General features: G+C 43.3%; 1 protein-coding gene across 2 annotated transcripts in view; it reads left to right on the forward strand.

Moving 5' to 3' along the window:
- The window catches only part of LOC119437186 (glutamate--cysteine ligase regulatory subunit), a 73,684-nt gene extending 56,230 nt beyond the window's left edge, over positions 1–17,454 (forward strand). For both annotated transcript variants that reach the window (XM_037704244.2, XM_049660348.1), the window contains exon 7: positions 509–17,454. In XM_037704244.2, coding sequence (XP_037560172.1) covers positions 509–675 — 167 coding nt within the window. In that variant the 3' untranslated portion in view covers positions 676–17,454. The remainder of the gene's footprint in view (positions 1–508) is intronic.
- Positions 17,455–26,562: the final 9,108 nt, after the last annotated feature.

Below are 26,562 nucleotides of genomic sequence, written 5' to 3' on the forward strand. Positions count from 1 at the left end.
GTATCCATTCTGTAACTCTAATGGTCCATCGGTTATCCATCCTACGCATTACATGGCCTTCTACAAACATTGAATTGCAAAACACAAATGTGCACAATAATATTGTTTTTTATTGTTGTTACTTATTATTTTTGTATATATTTTTTTACGTTTGCAGTCCATGTTCCTTTGTTAAATGCAAAGCTTTCCTTTACTGAATGGTCCTGGTGGAAGCGTGTAAGGTGCTGTGCTTTGCATGGGTGTGGATGTGCATGTCAGTCAGTGTGTGTATGCATTATGTGTGTGTGTGCATAGAGAACATAAATTTTAGAGACACTAAACAAATCATAGATGTTATAGCAGTGAACACTTAAATTAAAGCTAATGACATATTGGCTTCAACGTGTCATGGTGTTTACAGCCATAGCCATAGCCTTGCAAAGATTTCTGGGAAGCACTTGAGCAAGTAGCAGTAGTGGCTTCGTGGCAGTTCACCGTAATGCCTCTTGCACCGTTTCCTTCCCTGCAGTGCTGCTTGACCACGACGGCATGGCCCGCCTACTCAAGGGCTATGTGGCAGAGGAGGACATATGCCGCTGGTCGACACCCTGGGTGGCCCGCTATTCAGTGCTTGTCAAGTGCCGAGGCTTCCTGCAGAGCAAGGGCTACGTTGCCAGCCTTGTCAAGGAGCCGTAGTGATAAGAAGGGACCGTGCTTTGTCCAACCACGGGCACGAGACTTGACTGCAGCATTGGGAAATGAGGTGCTGTACGAGTGATTCTCCTTGAATCAAATGTCCACAAGACGGTGCAACCCTACCCTACCTTGAGTGGTCAAGTAGGGTTTGGCTTGTGATGGAAACTCCTCTGCTGATGCGATGGATCTAGGTGGAAAAGATCGAAAAGAGACAAAAAAACGCGGGGGGGGGGGGGGGGGGGGCAGGGGTTTGCATGCTTTTTTTTAGCTAAATATTGTATTGCGCTACTGCAAAAGCGTTATTTTATTTGTATTTTACTTCTACACTCCTTCTCCGCATAGGTGAGTGTGATAGTCACCATACAAGCGTCTCAAGGTTGGTCATGTTTAGTGTGTTCGTGTGCTTGGTTAAGTATATTGGATGGCATGCTTTCCATTGAGGCATAGTCACTCCGGAACAGCGACTAGAAAAGTGGTGACAGGGCTGCATGAAAAGCTTGAATGTTGGACTGGTACAGCCCTTAATGTGAGAAATCTTAAGGAAGTCTAGATGTTGTATGAACTCCTATTGCAGCATCTTGTATGCAAATGTGCTGATGTTACTGGCTAGTGAGAAGTATTTATGGCACGGTGATTTACTGCTTGAAGTTGCTCTGTGGACCAATGAATGTAGCGCTGGCTCTACAGTGGATGTCTAAAGCAAAGATTTAACGAACTTTAATGAAAATGGTGTGTAAATATTTGTTGAATGTTTTGTCATCTGTCCAATCCAGGACAAAATTCAGCAGAGAATTTATTGCTATGTAATGTAAATGTACCTTGCATTGAGAAATAGGATGCACAGCTGTCAGCTGTGTTTAATACAAGGATCATAGCATGTAGGCCCAATCAAAATGCTATCATTGTGTTACTAACTTGATCTGTTGTCTTCATCTCGTGTCCACTGTGCATCATTTGTTGCAGCTGATATACACATCATATACACAACTCTGCTGCTGCTAGCTTAGCATGTAAAATAACTTTTTCTGTAAATGCTTTTTTGTAATCAAAGCGACAGCACCTGCTTACACGAAAACTTGTTCTGTCGCCACCTGGTGATGACAATAGTGATGACGCTGGCTCTGACGGTAGGCTATTGATAATGCCTCAAACATGGTTTCGGTTTCTTATTTGATTGTTACGCACCTGCAATTTTCGTACCCATTTTCTTGGAAAAAATGTGAGCATTTATATCGGATAAACATGATAATAATTGTAAGCTGTCTTTTCGTTTCAAACTCTGCCAAGGCAAGGCCAAAAATCATCACCTTTGGCAGGAGATAACATACTTCCGATGCAGTCACTGTCCGCTAGTGCCACCATGGCAGGTGTTGCGTCCATTGGGGCTATGATTGGGAGTTGCCATTGAGGGCAGGTGTGCACGTGCTGACCAGTTAAGTTTGAATTATTCGGTAGGGAACAATTTCAGGATTTGAGTCTTGGCCCTTACAAATGCATGGGTGCAGGCTGGGGCCTTCAGTTCACATGAAATTGACTGGAGTCAAATTAACAGGAGTCTACTGTATGGGGTTTTAAAAACGACCAATTTTAATGCGCCTTAGAATGCCACCACTGCTGATACCTCATTAATGTACTGTTGCTAAGTCTCACACTTCAATGCAATACCATCTAGTTGAAATTTCAGATAGTTGATGATGTTGCATTGGCTTGACCACCAAATTTGCCTGTCCACCACATCTCGCATGTCATCACAATGCTGCAGTGTGCAGATGTCAGACATTTCCTGTGCAAATACCAACTAGCTGGCTGTCAAGGTTGCATTGAAGAAATTCAGTTTGTCACTGGTGATGTTTATGCAATTTTTGTCTACCCTATCATGAAAGTGAGCAGTTGAAGTTGTTATAGGTTAGGCACTCAAAGGTGTTCTTGGTTTTTGTTGCCTAAACAACTGACCTGCTGCTACCAGTTGGGCCCATGCATGTTGCTCAGTGAACTTTATTTTTACTGATTGCTGCTCCACTGCAGCATTGTAAGTACAGCACAGCAACAGCTGTTGAGCTCGCCCACATGAGGACTCTTGGCTTGCCATGCTTGAACGCTACACCTTGAAACACAAAGCAGCGAAATGCAGCTTGGTTATAAGCCACTTCCTGCATATATTTGTCGTAGAATAGTCCTCTTTTGATCCTCTTCGTTGCTACTGTATTTCGACCACACGCTGCAGCTGCACCTTTCCTCTGCTGTGGATGGGGAGTTAGAGGCTGAAAAAGCTAGCCAAGGACACTTCATAACTAGTCTTAGCTACCAGGTACCACTGCAAATGCAAAGAAATTGCCTTTTCAGCCGAAACGAAGGTATGGGGCTGCAGATGGTGGCAACTGAAAAGCCGCACTATACCGTATTTACTTGCACAATCAACACACTTGCATAATAAATGCGTCCCCAATTTCGCTCCTCAAGATTGTTATTTTTTCCCCTTGTGATAATCGCAGTCCCAATTTTGGTCCCGTGCTGTACGGCTGTGCTGCAGTTCCCCAGTTCACTCGCTCCAGCTGATGATATCACATACCACATGCTACCTCTCGGCGAAAAAATTAATGCTCTCTGCTGTGGTACCAGTGTAACAGCTAATCAATATGACGGGCAACTAGTAAGCAATATGTTAGCCCTATTTTTAAAATGAAGCTTTGTTTGCCTATCTCTGCACGATTTGGTATGTCATCATCATCGGCTGTCTCGCCGAGTAGAAGCTGTCACTGTGGGGTATACAGTCACTTTCGCGAGAGTTGGCGTGAGTCAGCACCAAATGCGTTGGCGCATACAGCTCACAGCATTTCTGGCCCTATGCCAGGCACATCTTCATGCAGTGCTAGGAATGCTTTTGGCCGTCAACTTCGATGCACCTAGTGCAGTCACGCGAAATCTCGCAGTGAATTCTCCAATCATCACCAAAAGCGATATCTTGAGAAAATTGTCCCTGAATTAAACTGCAAAGTACGCCACTGTGACTTATGACTGTTACTGTATGCGGTCATGGCCGAAATACACAGCACGTTTCTTATCGTGATGTGCTGTTTCGTCTTGCTGGCTCATCGAAGCTTCGCTTGCACCAATTTCCACAGTGCATGGGATCTGCATTACTTTCTTTTTTACATCGAAGGCAACTATTCCGTGACAGTGTTGTCTGTTGCTAACTTTTCTGCCTGTCTTGTATTTTGCTGTGGGCCATGGGCTGCAATCCCACTTATACAGCTGGTTATAAGTAAAACATTATGGAGTATGGAGTGGAACAGGGGAATCGTGCTGCCAGAAGGCATTTCAGTGTGGACAAAGTCCACATGTGCTACTGACAGAAGCAGCATGACAAGCTGCTCACTTTCAATCGGGCGCGTCGTGCTTGGCCCTGGAAGGTGCGACAGGAAACTGTAGCTGTTTGCAAATTGCATATGTGTATATTTGCTTCAAAGCTAAGTTATCTCATTATTTATAGTCACTTCCATCTTACTTTTAAATTTACTCTGTTTCGAAAAAGTTCCCGTAAATTTACCCTTCATATTGCACCCCCCAACTTTGCTTTGGTCTTTCATGGAAAAAAAAAGTGTGTTCATTATGTGAGTAAATATGTTATTTGCAATGTGGCTTGTGCAGATCATGTCCAAAACACCGGGCATGATATTGTGTGGCATTTGAAATTTCATTTGTGTTTCTATACATTGATTCTGTTGGGTATGATGTAGTGCCACGGTAAAGCCGAAATTATCAAGCACATTCAAAAATTTAATTGTAAACTGTGCTTACTGAATTTAGTATTGTGTAGTCGACACGTTCAAGCACAATCCATGCCTTTGCAATGAAATTGCAGCTGTAGTAATGCACAGTGCCGAGGCTATGGCTTACTGTGGACCTTTTTACGAAATTGGCATTGTGTAAACTAAACGTCTTCCATTACATCTAGCTCAAGTGCGAGTTTTATAGGAGCACATAAGCTGTCTAGAGTTCAACCACGCTTTGTTGCATCTGGTGTCTTCTGTGCAGCTCACATTGAGTAAACATAACCTCTAGCGATGCCCCTTTCTAGTTGCCAGTGCCTGTGTTTGTATTTCTTAAGAATTATCACAAGCAGGAGAGTAGAGGTATCGAGGCATTTTTGTAGCAGGTAGACACCTGCTGTGGTGACACATTCACTGTGGTGTTCTGTTGCTGAGCACAAGATCGCAGGATCAATTTCCAGTCATGGTGTCTGCATTCTGAAGGAGGTAGAAGGCTAAAACGTTTTGTGTTAAAAGCTCAGGATGCAAATTGAAAGAGCGCAAGGCAGTCAGAATTAATCTGGAACTCTCCATTACCTGTCGTAGTCCATGGGGGGTATTCTGTAAGTGTCCACCTAGGAGACATGTCCATTTCGTCTGCTGCTTAAGTTCTGATTGGTTGGGTTGGGGTATGTGTCAGAAGATGATAGGCTCCCCCAGCCAATCAGCAGATAAAATGGACATGTCCACTAGGTGGACACTTACAGAATTAACTCTCTCCCCCAGGTATTGCCTTGTCACATTAAACTTAAATCAGTTGCAAATAGCGAGCTGTCCGAGTGTAGATATTGATACGATCCTTAATGAGTGTTTGATAATTATGTGCTTTAGGATTTTGTCAGATAAAATTATAACATCTTGGAGCGGGTGAGCCTCTGCAGCAGCCAGCATTAGCTTCCTGAATATTCCGTACAATCTTCGCGGAAACGTCTGCAGACCTGAACAATCTGTGAATACTGCAATGTCAGGTAATGATTGCATTATTATTTTTTTAATTCTGGGGTTTTATGTACCAATACCATGATAATGGTTATGAGGCACACTGTAGTGGGGGACTATGAATTAATTTTGACCACCTGGGGTTCTTTAATGTGCACCCTGTGCATGGTACACGGGTGTTCTTGCATTTCGCCCATCAAAATGTGGCTGCCGCAGCCGGAATTTGATCCCACGCCCTTGGGCTTAGCACCGCAACGCCAAAGCCACTACGCCACCACAGTAGGTATTGCATATTGCAGAGTGCTAAAGAAAGTCTTTAGAGCTATGTTCCGTTTTAACATCAGACGCGGTTCTTGATGCATGCCTACTAAGATTTTGCGTGTTAATATTGCCGCAAACAGCAATTATGAGCTAGGAAATGGACTGATCGTGTTTTTTCATTTGCCAAGCTTCGGTTCAGGTACAACACAACTCGTTTTAAAAACACTATTTGGGCAAATTGGGATAGCAAATCCACGGAAGGCAACTAGCTTAGAAGGGGCACTTAATGCAAGAACACTGAATAGAGACATACACACCACTCTGTCTTCCAACTATAACCTTTATTTGGTCTTGTGTTCTTGGGGTTGTGCCGTTTCTGCATTGGCTTCCACCGTTGTTTCTTCAACTGCTGGGCCAAAGCTGCTTTGTATGAGCAAACAGATACCGCTTGCATTGGGTGCTGAGAAATGCCAGAGGTTTTCTATTCGGCTCATTTCATGCAACATGCTACAGCATTGATCTAGACATAATGCCTGCACCCTGTCCCTTCACTCCAATGGGATTCTCATTTCACTGCACATGCTGTTGGCAGGGTTCATGGGTTCATGAGAGAAATGCGTAAAGGAAAAAGTGCTAGGAGTTAAAGGGGACACTAAAGAAAAACATTAACCCTTTCAGGCACCATGTACACAGTTGCGTACGCCAAGATGGTGCATTGGTGAAAGTAATGATATTTAAAATGTGGCGCATACATCTTGAAACACTTCTGATTAGAATTGTGCTGCAAGGTTGAACAACATGTGCAAAATGTGTTAGTATGAGTGGAAAGGTAAATGGTTGCATATTTTTGCTTGATGTCAATATGTTGTCATGTGTAGCGGGTTCACTTCATTATTTTTCACAATATGTTGCGCCAGTCAGAATTTTCAAGTGGCGAGATAGGTGCTTTTCAATCCTGTTAGACATGAAATAGTCGATGCTCTCATATCCGATATTCCTGCAGTGAGTTTTCGCATGGAGTCTACATTCTGTAAACTTGACAGAACTCACCGATGAATTGAAAACTCTTAATCTATTCTGTAGCTGTACGCTTTTTATGATTCTGAAGATTTAAGAAATGTGGTAGAAGTTAGTTTTAAATCAGTAGAAGTAATTGGCACCTGAAAGGGTTAAATAAGTTGACTGATAAAGTACTCTTTGAAAACTCTATTTGCAATAATTTGTGGTAAGAGGTTGATTGCTAGAAGAGAAAATAAACCCGAACTTCCTTTTTTCTCCGGTTATGTCACTGTGATGGCATGAATTTCGAACTATTTTCTCGTATTTAGGCCATAGTTGCACAGTAAAGGTTCTCGAAGCTTGCTAAGTTCAGTCTTTGGCGCCTTTTAATACAGTGGAGCCCATCTTTGCTGATAAATAACTGACTAGGCCCGAGCAGGTGCCATCAAAATTTATGACATGGCAAGCCGGTGCAGGAAAGAGGGTGTTGCTACATCTTTTCTGGCTATGATGGTAAGAGTGGCTTTTTTTGTTATTTTTGGTAGTGTTATTTACTAATAATATTAATGTCCATTAGCTTACTTATATAGGGAGGCATAGTTCTTGATGATCCATCACATGAATGGGAAGTATCTTTAAATATGATCTATCGAGAATACGATCCCTGTCTGGTCACTGGAAGTTTCCATAAGGCTCCAAGTCTATTCCCACTGGTACTAGTTCGAAATGTAGGTGTATCTGGCAGGCCTGCAAAATACAGCCCCGCAGCCAACACTGAAAGTTAAGGATGTTCAAGAATGCCTGAAGCCAACTAATTAAATGTATGGCCCAAAGCTTACAAGAAAGTCGAAGCTGCTAGTTTTTGACACATAGAGCCTCTGTTTCAATTGTTTGATTATTTCTCAGTGGCAGTGGGCAATCGTCAGTACTCCTCAGATTCCAAAATAGCGGCTGGAGCCCTTTTGGTGTCATATTTTGCATCTTCTGCTCGCGGACCAGCTTGCCGTTGAGGATTATGGCCGTGATGGATGCGACACATGCGTGTGGTCCTTGGCCTTCTAGTAGGAGGGCAGCGAGACCAATAGCTGCCCAGTTCGTCTGCTGTTATGACTGTGTCAGTGTGCACTTGTCACGTGACCTTTTTTGCTCGCATTTGTATCTGCTATATGAACCAGCCCTATAGATAGCTTATCTTAATCATGCCATCTATAATAACTGGAGTGTGCGATGTAACACAAAAGCACTCTTCGCCGCAGGCTATAATATAGAACAATGGCTGCTATTGCAACAATGAACGCTGCCCAAAGCCACCATACTTTTGTGTTGATAAAAAAATAATCATTTGCTTGTGAATGCACTTTCAAATATTGTTATTTCATGTTCGTATCACTTCAATTGGTTATAAACTATCGAATGCAGAGTTTTTGAATTGAATTAAAATATGTATTAGAAACATGATATCGTTTCACATTGAGAATTCTGAATATTTGCACACCTGTATGGCATGTTCAGCTGGTCACATTGGGGCACTGTGATAGAATTGCAAAGGTCATCTGAGACAGCAATTAAGTGGTACTTAGAGCATAAACAGGCTTTAATGGTGATAATGCAGTCAGGTTATCAATAATGGACCCACTTATTCTCATGTAATGCAGGACCTGCTGTAGTGGTTATGGCGTTGCGCTACTAAGCTGGATTGAATTACGGCCGTGGCGGCCGCATTTCGATAAGGGTGAAATGCAAAAATGCCCATGTGCTGTGCATTAGGTGCATGTTCAAGAACCCCAGGTGGTCAGAAATAATCCAGAGTCCCTCACTATGGCCTGCCTCATAATCAAATCATGGTGTTTGACAGGTAAAACCACAGAATTTAATTGAATTTATAATACAGGTTTAAAGCTGTATTTCAATAATTTCATAGCACTCCCATAGCAATATAGTATTACCAGCCAAATATACCAATCTAAAAATAGCAACTGAGGGAAGGCCATTGCCCAAGAGTGTAATGTAAGGGTTTATTGCATCATCTACCCATCGCCACAGTGCAGGGATCCGACAATGCGCTAACTACCTTGGGGGTCGCCCACCATGGCGGCCCAGTGGCTATCGCATTATGCTCGAGAGCATGAGGCCGCAGGTTCAATTTTAAATCACGGCGGCTGCATCCAACGGGACTGGAATGCAAAAAAAATGCCTGCAACCTCAAATATAGGTGCACATCAAAGAACCCCAGGGGTAAAAATTAATCCGGAGCCCTCCACAACAGCATCTCTCGCAGGCCCAGAATTGTTTTGCGACTTATTTTATATTGGGACTTAGTTTACTTAGGAGGTTTACTCTGCCAAGCATTACTGCTCTAGTGAGTCAGAGAGCAGCACAGGGTGCTGCAATGTGCCCTGCAATTAGCACTAGCAGAGCTGTGTTATGACGTACGTATCAGCTATGAGTTCTGTGTGCAAATTTAATTAAATTGGCCGAGCTGTGCTTTTCTTTCATGTCCAGATGCAATGCAATTTCATTCTATTATTGGTGGTTGATTACTATTAAAATCCTTGGCCCTTTGCTGTTGTTTGCCAATTGTAAATGGTACATATAAGGGAATAATAATAGTGGGAGTGCCAAGCGATTCTATATTTACATAGTTTTGGCACTTACACAAAACTCTTCGTGGGCAAAAATGGCACTTTCAACACTTTTAGAATTGCTAATTTGCAATTTCAGCTTAATATTTGCCTTTGTTGTCTTTTTTAAAGATTAGTGAAATTCGTAACAATGACTGGCAGTTATGAAATGCTAGAAGATATTGCTGTACCCTCGTGACAGTTATTCCTGCACTGAATGTCTGTATGGGTCAGTAGTACAGCTATAAATATAAATGTTTTCCAAGTGGGTGCTGCTTTTTAAAGTAGATTGGTTGTGTTAATACAAATTGTTGGCAGTCATCTGTATGGTTCATTGTATCTTCCAGATGTTATTTATGGTGTCATTGGTCTGAGCATAGTTGTGAATAAGTATGAACACGAATGTGTGACGAAAGCCTATCTGGTTGGTATGATATATGATAAAAAGGAATTTGTGAACAAGGCTCCTGTGAGGGAGCCAAAACATTCAAACGTTTGGTGTTGGGCTGCTGAGCACGAGGTCGCGGGATCAAATCCCGGCCACGACGGCTGCATTTCGATAGAGGCGAAATGCTAAAACACCTTTGTACTTGGAAATTTAGGTGTACGTTAAAGAACCCCAGGTGGTCCAAATTATTCCGGTGTCGCCCACTACGGCGTGCCTCATAATCAGATCATGGTTTTGGCACGTAAAACCCCATAATTTACCATTAAAACATTTTAAAATCTTTTGGGTTGGTGTCCTGGCCCCTTCCTTTTTAAAAAACAATGTGAATAAGTATGTGCCGAATAAAGGAGAACAGTAAATGTGTAAAAGAGAAGCTTGGCTTAAAGCCATGGCAATTTGTGTTGTAAGTAGGAGTATGAATATTCCAGTTGTGAATACAAATCAAGTACTAACTGACCAAACAATTTGATTTAGTTTTTGAGTCCATAATGATTCAAAGTATGAAACAATTTAGCATTGCTATAGCATGGCCAGTGAGGTCCACACATGGCTGTGTTGCAAATCTCGGAGGGCGCAACACTGCTTCAACATTTACATGAATCGTGCTGAATGTTTCGCATGAAAATTTCCCACACGCACCTCACTTTTCGTGCTACTATTGTGTGCAGCATGCGAATGTCTCGTTTCTGTGTTGCTTAGCTTACTTTCATGGCCACTGCTATTCAGCAGTCAATAAAGTAGTACCATGTCAAAGAACATCATAGGTGTTCTTTCAGTTAACCTGATTGTAAAAATGTAGTGACCTGTTGTTGTGGTTGTTTGTACAGTAAAATTTCTAGGTGCTTTCTGCACAGAGTGCCTTCCCTGAACTCCTCACTTTAAACAAATGGTTCAGAGGGCCTGTTATCTCGATTTTGTAGATATGTACCAATCGCTTTCTATTCTTGTTTTGAGGCTGAAGTGGGTGGTGGCATAGAAGCTCGGCCTAGCTGGAGCAAAAATTGAGTGTGTCAAGCAAACACTAGTGCATGCAGTTTGCATGCAAAAGAGCCATAAAGTGCTCTTGTGGGTTGCCTTTTGTGTTTAATTTTCATAGCACTTTCAATTTTGGAGTGTAGTCTTTGCGTCGATCATAACTTGTGAAACATCATCCTGATAAAATCATGGAAAAGCCCACGTAACCACAAAACTTGTGTTACTTCTAAGTGCAGCTTGAAATTCTTGCTTGAAAGAGAGAGCCCTTACGCGGCATTATTTGTAAAAAGCTAGTGAGAATGCAAATGTACAGACGCCCAAATCTTTAACTAGCGTGCGCGAGCGGCGACTTTCTGTGTGCCAGCACCTTAAATTAGGAACAAACTTACAAATGACTATGCTATCTGACTATGCTCACAAAGCTCGTGGAGATAGCATAGTCATTTGCAAGTTTGTTCCATAGTCCATAGTTTGTTCCTAATTTAAGGTGCTGGCACACAGAAAGTCGCTGCTCGCGCACACTAGTTAAAGATTTGGGCGGCTGTACATAAACACTTTTCTCACATTTTTCTTGTCCTTTATGAAGCACTTCATTCATCTTTTCTCTTTAGGTCCTTGTCGGCTCTTTTCGGTATACCCATTACAACTACGTGACATTAGTATGTTGGTCGTGAGGGTGCTGTAAATTAGTGAAAAAACGATTCAATATTTGAATTATTCCATGCTTGACTTTTTTTTACCATTACTGAACACTAGTGAAATTAAACTTTATTCAGGCTATTTGTGCACTCTTGAGTTATTAGTAATTTGACATATAAGTGCTGGCACCTTTGTAAGGTATGGTAGGAAACACTAAAAGGAGATTACAGAGCACTTGATGATGACATAGCTCCACGAAGAGTGGCAATTTTTTTTTTTTTTTTGCTAAATGCCAGTTTGGTGCTGCATGATTGTGCAGCAGTTAAGATGGTCTTTGTTATTGCAGGCTGATAGCATCATTGTTTGCCTGCAAACTCCGCCAGTTTTGTTGGAGTGAAGGCAGCTTTAATGAAGCCTTAGGAAGCTATGATAGGGTGCTCCTTGTACTTACATGCTTTAAGAATCACATTTTTTACATTCTAAAGCATGTCATGGTAGAAGCATTGTGCCTGCCTGTGCTGTCACTGTTATTCTCACCTGCATATTACTTCAAAGTATATTCCAAGCTTTGTGTTCCAACTGCCTTTGTACTTGGCACTGAAACAACCTCAATATTTCATTCGAATAGTGCGAGCAAATTTCCTTGTAGCAGACAAATTCTCACAGGTGGCATCGGGCCCTCTCTGCACACCTGCGCGATGCATTGACGCCATTTCCATGGGTGACCGCATCTGGGAGTGCCTTAAAACTGTAAACCGTTCTCTTGCGTGTTTCCTTTAATGGTGGGCCACCCTGTACAAGCATGCAGAATTACCCAGTTTGTGCTAGTACCTTGGTCCTCCTGCACCTTTGTGCAGGAGGAAAACAGGAAGTTGGGCAGGGGACAGACGAGTGCTTGCTGTCAGTGGCAGATTTAGTGTGAAAATTTAATGCATCTTCTGGTGGAACAGCATATAAAAATTTATGATAAGTTTTAACAAGCTCAATGCATAACTTTTTAGGTTACTCTGTTATTTGTACTTGTGTATTTAGAGCAGAGCAGAATAGAGTGCAGCATGACATGAATGAATGGATGTACAGATCAGGTAAATGGCGAATCGAGGGTACCGCAGCATAGAAATTAACTGTCACATGATTGCCATGGTTATGTGGATGACAGCAGTGGTGATTGGAGAATGGGGTGTGCCTTGTACACCAGAAAGCCAACAGTTGGTGTTTTGTGAGGTAGTTCGATGATCAAAGAAAAGGCGTGGAGGGTTCTTAGGGAATTCTCTAGAGAAAACATGAGGATGAAATGAGAACACAAATTAAGACAGTTTGCCCACTGACCTCCCCTTTTAAAGGTTGTTACAGTGAAATGCTCTGCACAAAAAAACCACAGCATATCCACGAAGTGAATGATGATGAGTGGGCGAAGCACCGGGTGATCATTCGGGTAAACCACAGCTACAGACGAGAGATAAAGAGAGCGCGCGTCGGGAACGAGAGAAAATTACACCATCTTCCCGTAGGGGAACCCTGAGTAGTATGCGAAGCAGCCATGGGGTCGACTCAAGGTAGTTTTATCAGCTGTATAAACTTGGACATGCAGCAGCACCAGCAACGCGCAGAACTGTTGTCGACGCCGTCGGCATTTTGCCCGCGTTCGCACCGAACGCGCGCAAAGTGGAACCGGAACCGGAAGTGGAAGCAGAACCGGAACGCCATCTAGTGAACACTTCATAAAACTACAGGTGGCTACCGACACACAACGCCATCTATTGAGCAATTCATAAACTAGAGGTGGCTACATACTACTACTACTACTACTACAGAGGAGGGAACGACCCACACCCTACGGAGCTTCGCCCCTAAAAAATAATTCCTGACTAGTCTTGTGACAGTCCAGTTTTTGTTGTTTTTAGCAATGGTAAGCCCTCCTGGCAGGCATCTTTGTAGTGTAATCATTCCTCTAGGAGGAACTAGAAAAAACTGGCATTCCATTGTGATGTTTGAACCGGTGACCAAGTGCACATAGCTCGTTTTGCCCGTGAAAAACTGGCTAGAAGGCAACCCTCAAGTCAGTTTGGCCCAAATTGCACAAGGAATGGTGTATACATATTATATGAGAGCTAAAGGCACAACTGCTGCACTGCTCCTTTATTTATCTCTTTTTTGTTATCTTTATTTTTTTTATTCTGTTGTGTGCTGCCTGACCAAGCGCATGCCTTAACAGTCATTCTAAGTCGTTGCATGGGAGATTGTCACGAGGTTGAATTTTCGGACCCACACTCAGCCTTGCTTGCTCTGGGTTACCATTGAAAAGCAGTTACACTAGCAACTTCACAGCCAAGTGTCAGTAATGATAGAGGGGGAGTGGTGCGTTGTCCAATATTGCTTGAATTTGTACAGTCAGGCACATGAACCAAGAGGTGCTTAGTGGGCCACTTGTTCAGCCTTGTGTATTGTGTACATGGTTCTGGTTCTGGTCTTACACCCTTGGGGTGTTAACACAGGGGAAGGTGCATGCTCACTTGCGTGCCTCAGGGAGATAGTTTCATGTTTTGCACCTGCGCTTATACCAGTTTCCGTTGGGTAAATGAAAATGCTCTCGCGAGTGTTTCTGCCTTCCATTGGTGGAGCAGGGGCACTGTAATCCAGTGATTAAATAGGCACACTTTTACAGTCAATTGCATACCTCACTGCTCCCTAGTCAGTAGTGCACTAGGGAGTCGTGTGATGCTTGTCATGCCACTTCTGCTTTTCTTTCCTGGGGAGAGCCGAGAAGAGATTATGGAAGGCAGTGTATGGTCCAGCATTAGAAGAATGACCGATCCCATTGATCTAATATAAAAGTTTCACATGCCACTTTGTATGAAACCCTCCCTCTTGCTGCTTTGCTCTCAGAAACAGCACGAGGGTTCCCTAAGCAGAATAAGAATCTCTGCACACACTGTTCTCAAGCACTACTCCCTCTGCACTCCTACTCTCCCACTGGAAACTGGTATCGGCAGCGAGATAGTCCAGGGCTGGTACAGTGTCGGGATTCCTTTCGTTCGATTCTTTCCTTATCATTCACTGCTCGCAACTGGCCAATCTTGGTGATGATGTAGGCAAAGTATTGCTGGGACTGCTGGAAATAGAAACGTTACATTACCTAACTCAGCAACAGTGTCTTGTTTTTTTCTCTTTCTTTTACATAAAGTGGACAGTCAGCTCATTAACATAGATATGGTTTATTATATCTACAATATATTTTTTTTCCTAAAAAAGAGATGTTCAGCTTCTTGAACATTGTTGTTGTTCTTTTGTGACAAACTTTTCTTAAGGAATCCTGCAATTTCTTATTTGTTTCGTTATAACAAATTTTCTCAATGTATGGGGACCATGTCATCCGAGAGGTGCCCAGTGTTTTGGGAAGTCTGTGATTCTCTACCAGCCTTGTGGCTTCTAGTTGGTTGATTTTTAACTTACATGCCTTTTAAGTAAGCTTCTCAAGTTTGTGAAGACCCACCGTGTTGGCTCAGTGGCTACAGCATTGTGCTGCTGAGCGCGAGGTCGTATGCCCAATTTCAAGTCGTGGCAGCCACATTCCAACGGGGGCAGAATGCAGAAACACGAGCGCAGTGCATTCGGCGCATTTTAGTTGGTCATAATCCGCCTTTTTCATGGCCCGACGGTGCATGCGCCCTGCCCTGGCTGATTAGTCGCAAAACGTTTTGGAAGGGTCGCGTGCGTAACCGCATGGCCCCATCTCAGAGAAAAGGAAGCGCTCGGACGCGCGCTACTGCAAACACTCATGCTGTGTACCGCGTTGAAACTCCAGTGGTAGCTCGATGTCAGTGCGGTACCGAAAACGAGCGTAGCATAAGACTGCAACTCCACTTTAAAACAGAAAGCGGCGAGGGCTTCGTCCGGTCTGCACAGGGAACCATGTATAGATGGAACCATGTCAGTAGGGCGCCAGCTGGCTCGTGCAGTACCCAGCCACCCTGGACCCCCCCAAAAACGGGCTGCGATACCTTACGTCCCAGGCGTAAGCGAGACCCTTGCATGAGTTCTGCGCTCATATGACGTGCAGGCTGCGCACGTTCCCTCCCGGAAACTCGGGCACGAGCTCGTGCGCGTAAAAGACCCTTTGAAAAAGGACAAGTTCCCAGGTGTGGTGTACGTCATTCCGTGTGCAGACTATCCCTATGTATACGTCGGAGAAACCGGAAACTTCAAAAAAAGACTTCAACAGCACAGAAATGACATCCAAAAACGACACATTGCGTCGAATGCCCTAGCCGAACACTGCGCAACTACGTCAAACACGATTAACTGGGACAAAGTCCGTGTGGTCGCCAGGGAAAGAAATCATTCTGCGCGTCTGTATCTTGAATCCTTAATCATCCAAACCATGGCGCACACTCTTAATCGCAACGAAGGAAATCTGCCGTCCATGTATGCCAAATGCCTTGGTCATGTCTTGAGCCGCACATAAAAAGGGCGCAAGCTCTGCCGCATATTTCATTGTAAACAAGGCTCCCGTGGGGGAGCCGAAACGTTAATGTATTTTTAAATATATTTCAACCATTTTTGGTCGGTGTCTCGATCCCTTCCTTTTAACTATGCATCATCCCGACCAGACGGGCTTCCGTCATACTCTCGACTTCACCCTATATATGTAGTTGGTTAGTGCTACGTGGCTTCCAGGAACATGCTGCCCCGGAGAAGCCATTGATAATTAATCGTGATCCACGAAACGCACAACCGATGCGCACTCAACATGGGCGCAGGTTCACAAATCAACCGGCGAAAGCCTCGGCACCCTTCCAAAACGTTTCCAGCGGCATGCGGCAGAGGGCAGCACAGGAAAATGAAAAAGGCGGATTAATAGAGCATTCCACTACTGCATCCCTCATAGCCTCATAGCCCACAGTGCAGCTTCTGGACACTAAGCCTTATAATTTATATAATTTTTTTAAGTTTCTGAAATCTGAGAGGCAGAGGCGATGCTTAGAAGTGGAGAGATGCCACTTGCTGCTCTTCATAGAATATATCTCACTAGATGCTATTAGTTCATTTTATACTCTTGCACTCTGGTTGGTCTATGTTTTTTTTTGTCTCCCTTCACACTTTACAGTTGTTTTTGTTTCTCACTCTTTTATTTGCAGTAGAGTACCATATTAGTCATTTTATTGTTTGGTAACAGTATTTATTCTTTCTCAGTATTATGCCAAGATATTCTTCCAAAAATGAATGCCCTCAAAAGAATATTTTATGGCTGTAAGTTGCACCATTGATTTCATTTTCCACTCTTTTTGTCCTCTTTGACACTGTTGTGCTAATGTGATGGTAGGGATTAGCTGCTCAGCATGACTGGTAATGACCAAAGAAGAATGGAAAACAAAATGAGTTTCCATTGAAAATGTGCTCCTGGTTAATATGTAGGGCGTTTCAAAAGTAAAAAAAAAGTACTACCAGGTGTTTCCTATATTGTGCAAACAGTTCTGCATTGAAATGTGTGTAAAACAGTCTTTATGTTGAAGCTCTTGTGCCGAGAAAGAGCACCAGCTAAATTTTGAACATTTCTCGAGTGGCAAAGGAGATGCTCTCCTCATTTGTTTGTTTGCTGCTTACACATCTGTACTAACTGCACTGATTTGGCTGTTTATGACCAGCATGTGTATAATGCAATCTGTTACAACTGAGCACCTTTTCCCCATGCCCTCAAACACTGCTGTAGCCTTAGCAGTCAATTCACATTGTACGACCACACCCTATGCAATGCAGAGTAGCAGGCCCGTAGCCAGTGGGGGAGGGCCCCAGCACCCCCCCCCCCCCATTTGACGTTTCCATGCTTTACTGACAATAATTACTGAAACATAGGTGCTTTCCTCAAATAGTCAAGGCCTTCAGCAAGTGCCCCCCCCCCCCCCCTGAAAACATTTCCTGGCTACAGGCCTGCAGAGTAGATATTGTTTTCATGTCACTGCACACTGCTGCAGGAGTCCTACATGCTTAGAGCAGACTTGCTCTTAGCACTTCTGGTTATTTCTGTATAAGCAAGAAATGTGAGAAATAAAAAGGTTATACCGGGTATATGTAAAAAAATATCTCCATAGACTCTTTTTTTTTCTCTCTCCTGTTATTTAATGGCACAGCCTACTAATGCGTCGGGTTGCTGTCCTTGAACCATTGTGACAAGGGTTCGATGCCACTCAGCACCGGAGAAATTTAAGGGATCTTTTTTAAGGTTCATTAAAAGCGGCACACGTACTGGCGCATACCCAGTGACCTAAGTCAGCGTCAAAGAGTTTCTTCTAACAGCGGTGCCTACCCAGCTCGAAAGTCTGGAACAACACGTCCCACTTGCACATGGGAACTGGCAGTTAACGAGTGCCATTGGACAAACTTTTGTATCACTGCAGAGGGGAGGAAACCTGCTCTAGACGAACCACACACTCTACTTGCTAGCTGTGATGTAGATGTTAGAGCTGCTGCCAGACTTTACCAGAACAATGAAGACAGACCTCTAGCAGCTTAACTTTAACAAACTGGGCTGTAAGGAGCAACCATTAAATTCTTTGGAGGGAAGACATATTAAGCTACCACATTCAAGGCACCCCAACCAGAAATCACCAGCACCTTCCTCAGGAGAAGCAAGACACTTCAGGAATGTTTGAGTTAAGTATGATGGCGGCTGTATATCTGAGATGCACTAACTTTCTAATCTGACACCCTGATGTGGTAAGTGTGTACACAATTCCTATAGGCACGTGCCCCATTCCACAAGAACTACGTGCACATATATGAAGCTCAATATATGGAGAACTACTTGCATAGTACAGGGGATGAGATAAAGGCTGTGCACATACAACTGTCACCTTTTCATTGTTTATCTCACTTTGTTGTTGTTGGTTCTGTGGTGCTTCTGGCTGGGCCACGCACTGTTTCATGTGTTTTGAATGTATATGTTTTCTTCCCACTCTTGCTTGCTTTAGAGACATAGTGGATGAATAACAGCATGAAAAGACAAGGACGAGAAGGCGACACACACAGCACATGTGTGGTTCGCCTTCTCTCCTTGTATTTTCGCACTGTTATTCGTTCATTATGAGTCAGAACTAACTAACCCACCAACAAGCCGCAACAAGGTTGCTCTAGAGAGCCTTAGCACTACTGCTTACCATGAGTGCTAGTGCACCAGACAGGTGGTGCACAGATTAGTAACTCGCATGCACAAAGCTATAGGGGCTGGCAGGTGACTGATATTTTTTAGCAATAGCGCTATGCTAAAGCTATCTTTTGCTGCCTCTGTTCTATGCTGCATTACAGGGAGATGTTTTTCAAAATGTAACAGCAGTCAGGACCATGGAATGTTGGTTTTTTGAAAAGTGCTGGTCATACATGACAAAGCATGTCCCACTGGACTCCTGGACTGAGGGGACCACCCACTGCAGAGCGGAGGAGCTACCTACGCTCGGGTGCTCTTTTGATTAAAATTTATTCTCTCTCTCTCTCCCATCCAGCTTGCAAAGTGTTTTTGAAACATTTGGAATTGTATATTGTGTCGCCTGTTACAGCCAGAGCTGTTACTGGCATCTGGGCAGAGAAAAGTGGGTGCAACTTTTAGATATGTAGATTCCATATTACCAACTCCATGCAATGGAGTGAAAGCTATGGGTTGCATCGGCCAACCAGAGAACCACAAGAAGGGCTTCTTCACTGTCTGCCCCTGATCGCCTTCCGCTCGCTCTCATTGAAAGTCACAGTGCAGAGGGTCATTTATTGAGTAGCCTTTTGTTTCTTACAAGGGTGTGCAGCGAAAATGCAGACTTATATGCTTCTTGTTTCTATACTTGCATAAAGCAAAACACTTGCTATAGTGACTGTGGTATGTTCTGTTGCCGAGCTAGAGGTTTCGGGTTAAATTCTGACCGTGGTGGCCACATTTCAATGAAGGTAGGATGCAAATACATACGCTTGTGTGCCAAGCTTTGGGTGCTTGGCACACATGTGCCCAGAAAATGCTTGTTCTAGGCACATGGTAGCCTTTACATGCAAATGAGTGGAGCAACATTGTAAAACTTACACAGCTTTATGGCATCTTGTCATTGGGCTGCCTAACTGGATGAATTTTGCAAACAGTCATCAGGTCCCTAAGAGAGAAAGAAAAAATTAAGAAGCAGAACCAAAGTACATTAAACAAGCACTGTTGGAAATTAGTATCGAACAATGAAATGTAGGCCAGCATGCCACTGAACATTCACTTATGTACAAAAAAATTTCTTATATGCAAGAAATGCTGTGCTTTTTTTCAACCAAACAAAATAAAGAAAGAATCATCTGTGGCAGCTAGAGTAATTGTAGTCCTTGTGCTGGATTACTCAAAATGGCAGACATGCATGCGAAATCTAAATGCATAATCGACTACAATGAAGAAAACTTCCCTAATTATAATTTTAATTTATTAGACCACTGCATGTGTTACCATTTCCGAATTGTAGCCAGTGAGGTCACAAGGCAGAATTAATTAAATTAAAGGTCACTTAGAATTAATTTTCAGGTTGACACCAGAATACACTGGCCTCCCATTACTTTTGTGCTTCAGCCCACAAAACATTTTCTTTAGTGGAACGGTGCACATCTCAAAACCAGTGCCATCCTCACTATTTGCTCCTAGTCGATATGCCTTACAGACTTGACAGCTACAATTTGCAAATTGCAACATGTGCCATAAAGTAGTTAGCTTAAGGGTAAGTATTTTTCTAATTAGTTGGTTATGTATTTCAATTTATTGAGCAAGTCCACCACTTCAAGCAACCCTGATCAAGGGTTACAATTACACTATTTGCCGCGGGCAATGTTTGAAAATTCTGTTCTGAAACAAAAAAAAAATATATATACACCCTGTATAGTTCAGTTAAGTAAGATACTTAAGGATAGAATAAAGAAACCTGTGAGTCAGCATATGCACTACCAGTTTTTCATGAAACGGCTATGGTGACTCCGATTCCAAACATCTCGCAATCCAGCAGTTAAGAGAGAATTCAGCCCCTATTTTACCATGTTAGATACAACTGAAAATTGAATATGACCCAAAACAGTGCAAATTCTCATGAGGTTTAGGTTGCTTGGTGATTTTCAAAGTCGCCATCAGCAATGCATCAATGAATAGAATAGCACTCTAAGACCAAAAAAAAAAAAGGCTTTGGGGAGGCATCAGAAATTGAATGAATGAGAGTACATGAGAGCCTACAGCTAAGGTAAACCATCTAAAATGCAACACCTTTAATTACGTCAAAAGCAGGAACTAACAAAGACTGCAGGAAACCACACACTCGCAGCCGAGTAAACAGCAGCCGCTCCTTTCTCCTTCAATGCAGCTGCTCGCTCAGATGCATGACGAAACCATAAGATCACACATTTTCTATTTCTTTGGTAGTTTTGGTTGCTCGACATGACACTTGCCAGTCTGTGTGCATGGGTGCAATTAAAAAAAAATTAAAAAATAAGGTAAACGAATTTGTGCTAACTTCATCACATGAAAAGAAACAGTTTTAGTTTTAAAGGTACTAGACATAAATTCAAAGCAAAGCCAACCCTGCATATTGCTAGACATGCAGCTTTGAGCCATGTGGCATTCATTTTGTTTGAACCCTGAGGTTATTCAGCTAGCAAACAAGACAAATACTATTACAAACCATTCGAACATATCACACATGCATAGGAATATGCGATTTATATAAATGCTTGGGCAGCATGTTTACCCACCATGTTACCTTCCACAGCGACCGCATTCTGATGGCAGCAGAATGCAAAATGCTTGTGTTCACATTAAAGATTACTAGGTGGTCAAAATTATCCCACAGTACCCCACTGCAGCATGCCTCATAATCAAATTATTGTTTGGCATGTAAAGCTACAGAATTTCATCCCGATTCTTCTTATTTACTGCTACTTAGAAATCGACATGTGTGCACAGCGAAAAAGACGAGGACTGAAGGAAGAATACAACATAGGCGCTGACTTCAACTGATCTTTATTTGCGAAACCGTCAGAACTATATGCGTGAGCAAAAGTGATGAAAAACAACTTTTGCATAATGTCACACATGCACCCCTATTGCATCACAGCCAGATACTTGATTTCATTTTTGGTGAGGGCAATGGACGGCATGCTGATGCTAAGGTCACCCAGCCGCTGTATCATGTCAGCCTTTATGATTTTACGTGTAAGCTGTTCCCGGTGTTTGGAGATTACAACGCAGTTTTCAAATTCAGGGTCACAAGCAGTCTCTGCAGTCAGTGCTAAGATGACCTTGCACGGCGGTGTAAACATTGTAAAAATACTCTTTCAATCGCTCATTTAAACATCTGCCTGTTTGGCCAACATATTTCCTTCCGCAAGTCAGGGGAATCATGTAAATCACACCTAGGGCGCATGCTCCAAACCGAAGCTTCCTATGGTTAGTAGTGCAAATATTTCGTCGTGTGGCATGAGCATTCACGCCTACAGACCACTCATAATTTTGCTGGGGCAGAAAAAACAACTTTAACATTTACTTTATTGCCCATCTTCTTCAAGCTGTGCGATATCTTGTGCAGGTAAGGGAGCACCGCGACTGGCTTCTTGTCTATGGCAGCGCAGTCTGCTGGTGCTTTGTCTCCCAGCTTGATTTTCTTTAATATCTTTTCTGCTACTGAATTTTATTATATTATTTCTGGGGTTTTATGTGCCAAAACCAGTTTTGGTTATGAGGCACGCCGTAGTGGAGGGCTCCGGATTAATTTTGACCACCTGGAGTTCTTTAACGTGCACTTCAATGCAAGCACACGGGCGTTTTTGCATTTCGCCTCCATCGAAATGCGGCCGCCGCGGCCGGGATTCAATCCCGCGATCTCGTGCTTAGCAGCGCAACACCTTAGCTGACCGAGCCACCCCGGCGGGTGTTTCTGCTACTGAAGCTAACAAAAGCTCGGGGTACCCCGCACATGTTAGGCGGGACTGCGCGTTAGAGTGGAAGCAAGACTTATTTAGGGCATTTGTGAAGCATTGATTTGCAATGCCCCGTTTAACCAGCTTGGAATGGGCTGACAGATAAGACAAAAGTGGCTTGTTCCTTCTGGGCTCATACATCCAGCACAGGTGATCTTTAGAGATACTAAGTCGCAAATCTAAAAACCTTAATGAGTCATCTACCGGTAGTTCATGCATCAGGACAGGTGGCGACAAACGCTCGTTAAATTGGCAAAGTACCTCTGAAACAGCAGGCTCAAAATCTTGACCTTCACAAGCAAAAAGTAACAAGAAGTCAGTCACAAAACGGAAAACTTTTACAACCACTGTGTTGTTACAACCAGCAAGAACGGTCATGGTAAGTGAGAAAAATGCCGCTTAAAATTGGTGCTATGCATGAACCAATGCACACACTGCTTTTTTTAATGTAAATGTGTTCATTCCATGAGGCAAACGTTGACCTTAAGTATAATCTAAGCAGCTCAAGGAAACCGCTTACCGAGACAACAGAAGCATTCTGGAACGCAACTGAGCCGTAGTTGTCAATACAGTCCTCTACGCACTGTAGCAGCGTATCATGCGGTAAAGAGTAGTACAGGTCTTTGATGTCAATGGAGCAGGTGTTGAGGCCCTTGTCATTACTTGAAATATACGCTATGATATCATTAGAGTCTTTTGCCAAAAAACGGTCGTCAATTGTTTGCAGGTCAAGTTTCTCCTGTAAAAACAAAGCAACCACTTTCTGCCAAGTCCCCTTCTCAGAAATAGTCATTATCTCTGAGAAGGGGACTTGACAGAAAGTGGTTGCTTTGTTTTTACAGGAGAAACTTAACCTGCTAACAATTAACGACCCTTTTTTGGCAAAAGACTCTAATGATATCATAGCGTATATTTGCAAATCTATGCTTCACAAATGTCCTAAATAAGTCTTGCTTCCACTCTTTAACGCGCAGTCTCCATGCACAGGCCTCCCGCCTAACATGTGCAGAGTACCCCGAGCTTTTGTTAGTTTCTGTAGCAGAAAAGATATTAAAGAAAATCAAGCTGGGAGACAAGCAGCAGCAGACTGTGCTGCTAGAGACAAGCCAGTCGTGGTGCTCCCTTACCTGCACAAGATATCGCACAGCTTGAGGAAGATAGGCAATAAAGTAGATGTTAAAGTTGTTTTTTCTGCCCCAGAAAATTATCAGTGCTCTGTAGGCGTGAATGCCCATGCCACACGACGAAATATTTGCTCTACTAACCATAGGAAGCAGTTTGGAGCATGCGCCCTAGGTGTGGTTTACATGATTCCCCTGACTTGCGGAAAGAAATATGTTGGCCAAACAGGCGGATGTTTAAATGAGCGATTGAAGGAGTATTTTTACAATGTTTACACCGCCGTGCAAGGTCATCTTGGCACTGACTGCAGAGACTGCTTGTGACCCTGAATTTGAAAACTGCGTCGTAATCTCTAAACACCGGGAACAGCTTACACGTGAAATCATAAAGGCTGACATGATACAGCGGCTGGGTGAAATTAGCATCAGCATGCCGTCCATCGCCCTCACCAAAAATGAAAACAAGTATCTGGCTGTGATGCAATAGGGGTTCATGTGTGACATTATGCAAAAGTTGTTTTTCATCACTTTTGCTCATGCATATAGTTCTGGCAGTTTCGCAAATAAAGATCAGTTGAAGTCAGCGCCTGTATTGTGTTTTTCCTTCAGTCCTCGTCTTTTGCGCTGTGCACACATGTCGATATTGAATCACCAACTCGCCCAAGCTTCCACCTTATCATGCTACTTAGAACTATATTATTATGCTCTACATAACAAACAATACTTCGACAACACAATGCGATTGATTGGTGAAAAATTAGAATGTCACACCATGACATATTTCCAGTAGACGATTTTCGCAAACGATTCGTTATGCAGTTCTGGTGCAGATATGCGCTCGGCATCTTCAAACCCTTGTGAAGATGCCTGGGTGTAAAAAGATGTCTCCTGCCTCTGAAACGTCTTACACTCACTGTGGCTAATGTCGCTTGCCACTTCTGGCGACGTATCGCAGCAGGATCTTGCCCATACGACTAATGCGACGCCAAGGGCGGTTCGTAATTATTCTTCACTAGAGGCGGACAAGTCTGGTGCATCTGCTAAAGCTTCTAAAGGTTCGCCAGCCGACGAAAATATGTGGAAAATATATGAAAAAAGCGCCGGTAAACTAGCTCGAGGCCACTATAATAACAGCATTTCAACAAATAAACGCAGGCACGTATTTGTTTTAAACGTACAAAACTACAGCAAAACAAAGCAAAAAAAAAATAATAAGTGAACGTCAAGAAAGAAACATAGCTCAATTATGGGGTTTTACGTGCCAAAACCACGAGCTGATTATGAGGCATGCCGTAGTGGGGGACTCCGGAAATTCGGACCACCTGGGGTTCTTTAACGTGCACCTAAATCTAAGTACACGGGTGTTTTCGCATTTCGCCCCCATCGAAATGCGGCCGCCGAAAGAAACAAAACACATAAAGCAAAGCCAACAATCGCAATGTGGTTATTTCCAGATGACACTGCTTCCTGCTTTTCGCGGTCACTCGATATCCGCATCGGCCTTCCCACTCTTACACTAAGAGAATATACAGAGTCAAACTAATGAAACAGAATAGCGAACGCAAGCACATTGACTCATGAGAAACTATGCATACTTGAAAAAAGAAAAGAAAAACGGCTACAAAAGTTCCGAGGTTGGCGACCGAAAGCCGCAAAATTTGTTGTTCAGCGTGGCTCGGCTTGTATTGGCTTCGACCGCAGAAATTATGGCGAAGACGTCGTCTTTACCAAAAACTAGCTGTAAAAATATAAGCATTTCTGTTAGTAGTGAACTTTGGAACTGGATTTCTAGTAAACTTTCGAACTAGATTTTATCACAAATGATTTTGTTAATGATGGTGTTATATTTTACGGCCAGCTAATGTCGCTTACGTTACAAAAACAAATCTCGGAGGCTATGCTTATGTTTCTTCTGTCATTCTGCTCATGCATGTGCTCATGGCATGCTTTAGAACATGCTTTAGAAGCACGGTGGTGGCCAATGCAGCAGCTGAAATGACGTCGTAATGTCATAATAGCTCTATTTTGTGCATCGGCTGTGTATCTACCACTCTGCGACAGCTTCCTCTAATAGCTAAAACAAATCTCAAAGGCCGTGCTTTTTTCTAGTTATATGGTGCAAAAGCGATTGCTGGAGCGCGGAACATGTCATCTATTACAATCCGGCGAAATTTGCATGCTACATTACTGACAGGGAGGAAATATGATATTTATAATTTGTACACGAGTAATTTGCCCTCAAGGTGTGCATAAACTTCATATGGCCCATCAGCATTCTTGATGTATTCGCGAAAATAAAAACAACGAAATGCACAGCGTACTTGGCCGTTTTGTGCTCGGTTCAAACGTGCTGCCGGCCAACTCTGCATCCCGATAACGTTCCTAAGTTCCACGGATGCCCGCGGGACGTTCTTCATAGGACGTGGGATGTCAGGATATTTTTCGGACGTCCGCGGGATGTTGTGCGTTGTCTGGGTTCGCACGTGGCAAACTGCTTTTGAACAGAATCAAAAGACGCACAGACAAAACGTACCGCGCTATCTGCACATGTGGTCGATTTCATTTAGTTCAAAGTACATGACGCGTAGTTCAACACGTATGATGGATAGATCGAAAAGTGCAGACGCTCTAGCTCTGGTAACAAAGAAACGCACAGCCTCGGCGGTACCGGCGCCTTTTCTCTCCTCTAACATGATAGGCGCGAATAGCGCACGTGCGTGCGACTCACGCGTAAATGTGGTGGCCCGTAGGAGGTGACAATCCGCAGGCTGGAAATTTCACGTCCGCGATGTGAGCGGATTTCTCGGATCACACGTGGAACACACGGCCTCTGTACGCTTTTTCCCGCCAAAAAAGCCCTTTAGCTCCTTACCGCTCTCACCTGTCGTGTCCGAAGCAGCGGGCGCGCGTGAAGTCCAGGTCACACAAAGGAGGAGAAAAGATGGCGGGCCGGCTGGCGCATCCGATATAAGTTTAATATTAGCCTTAAGTCGTATACTTACACCCCCGTTTATCGCCACCAACCCGACACGCTCGTAGTCACCAGATCATTTGTGTTTCTCCCGCACTATCCCACAATGGAACACGCCTTGCCTGAAAGTGTTCTGATG

The sequence above is a fragment of the Dermacentor silvarum genome, chromosome 1 (genome assembly GCF_013339745.2).
Source record: "Dermacentor silvarum isolate Dsil-2018 chromosome 1, BIME_Dsil_1.4, whole genome shotgun sequence".
In the NCBI taxonomy this organism is placed as follows: domain Eukaryota; kingdom Metazoa; phylum Arthropoda; class Arachnida; order Ixodida; family Ixodidae; genus Dermacentor; species Dermacentor silvarum.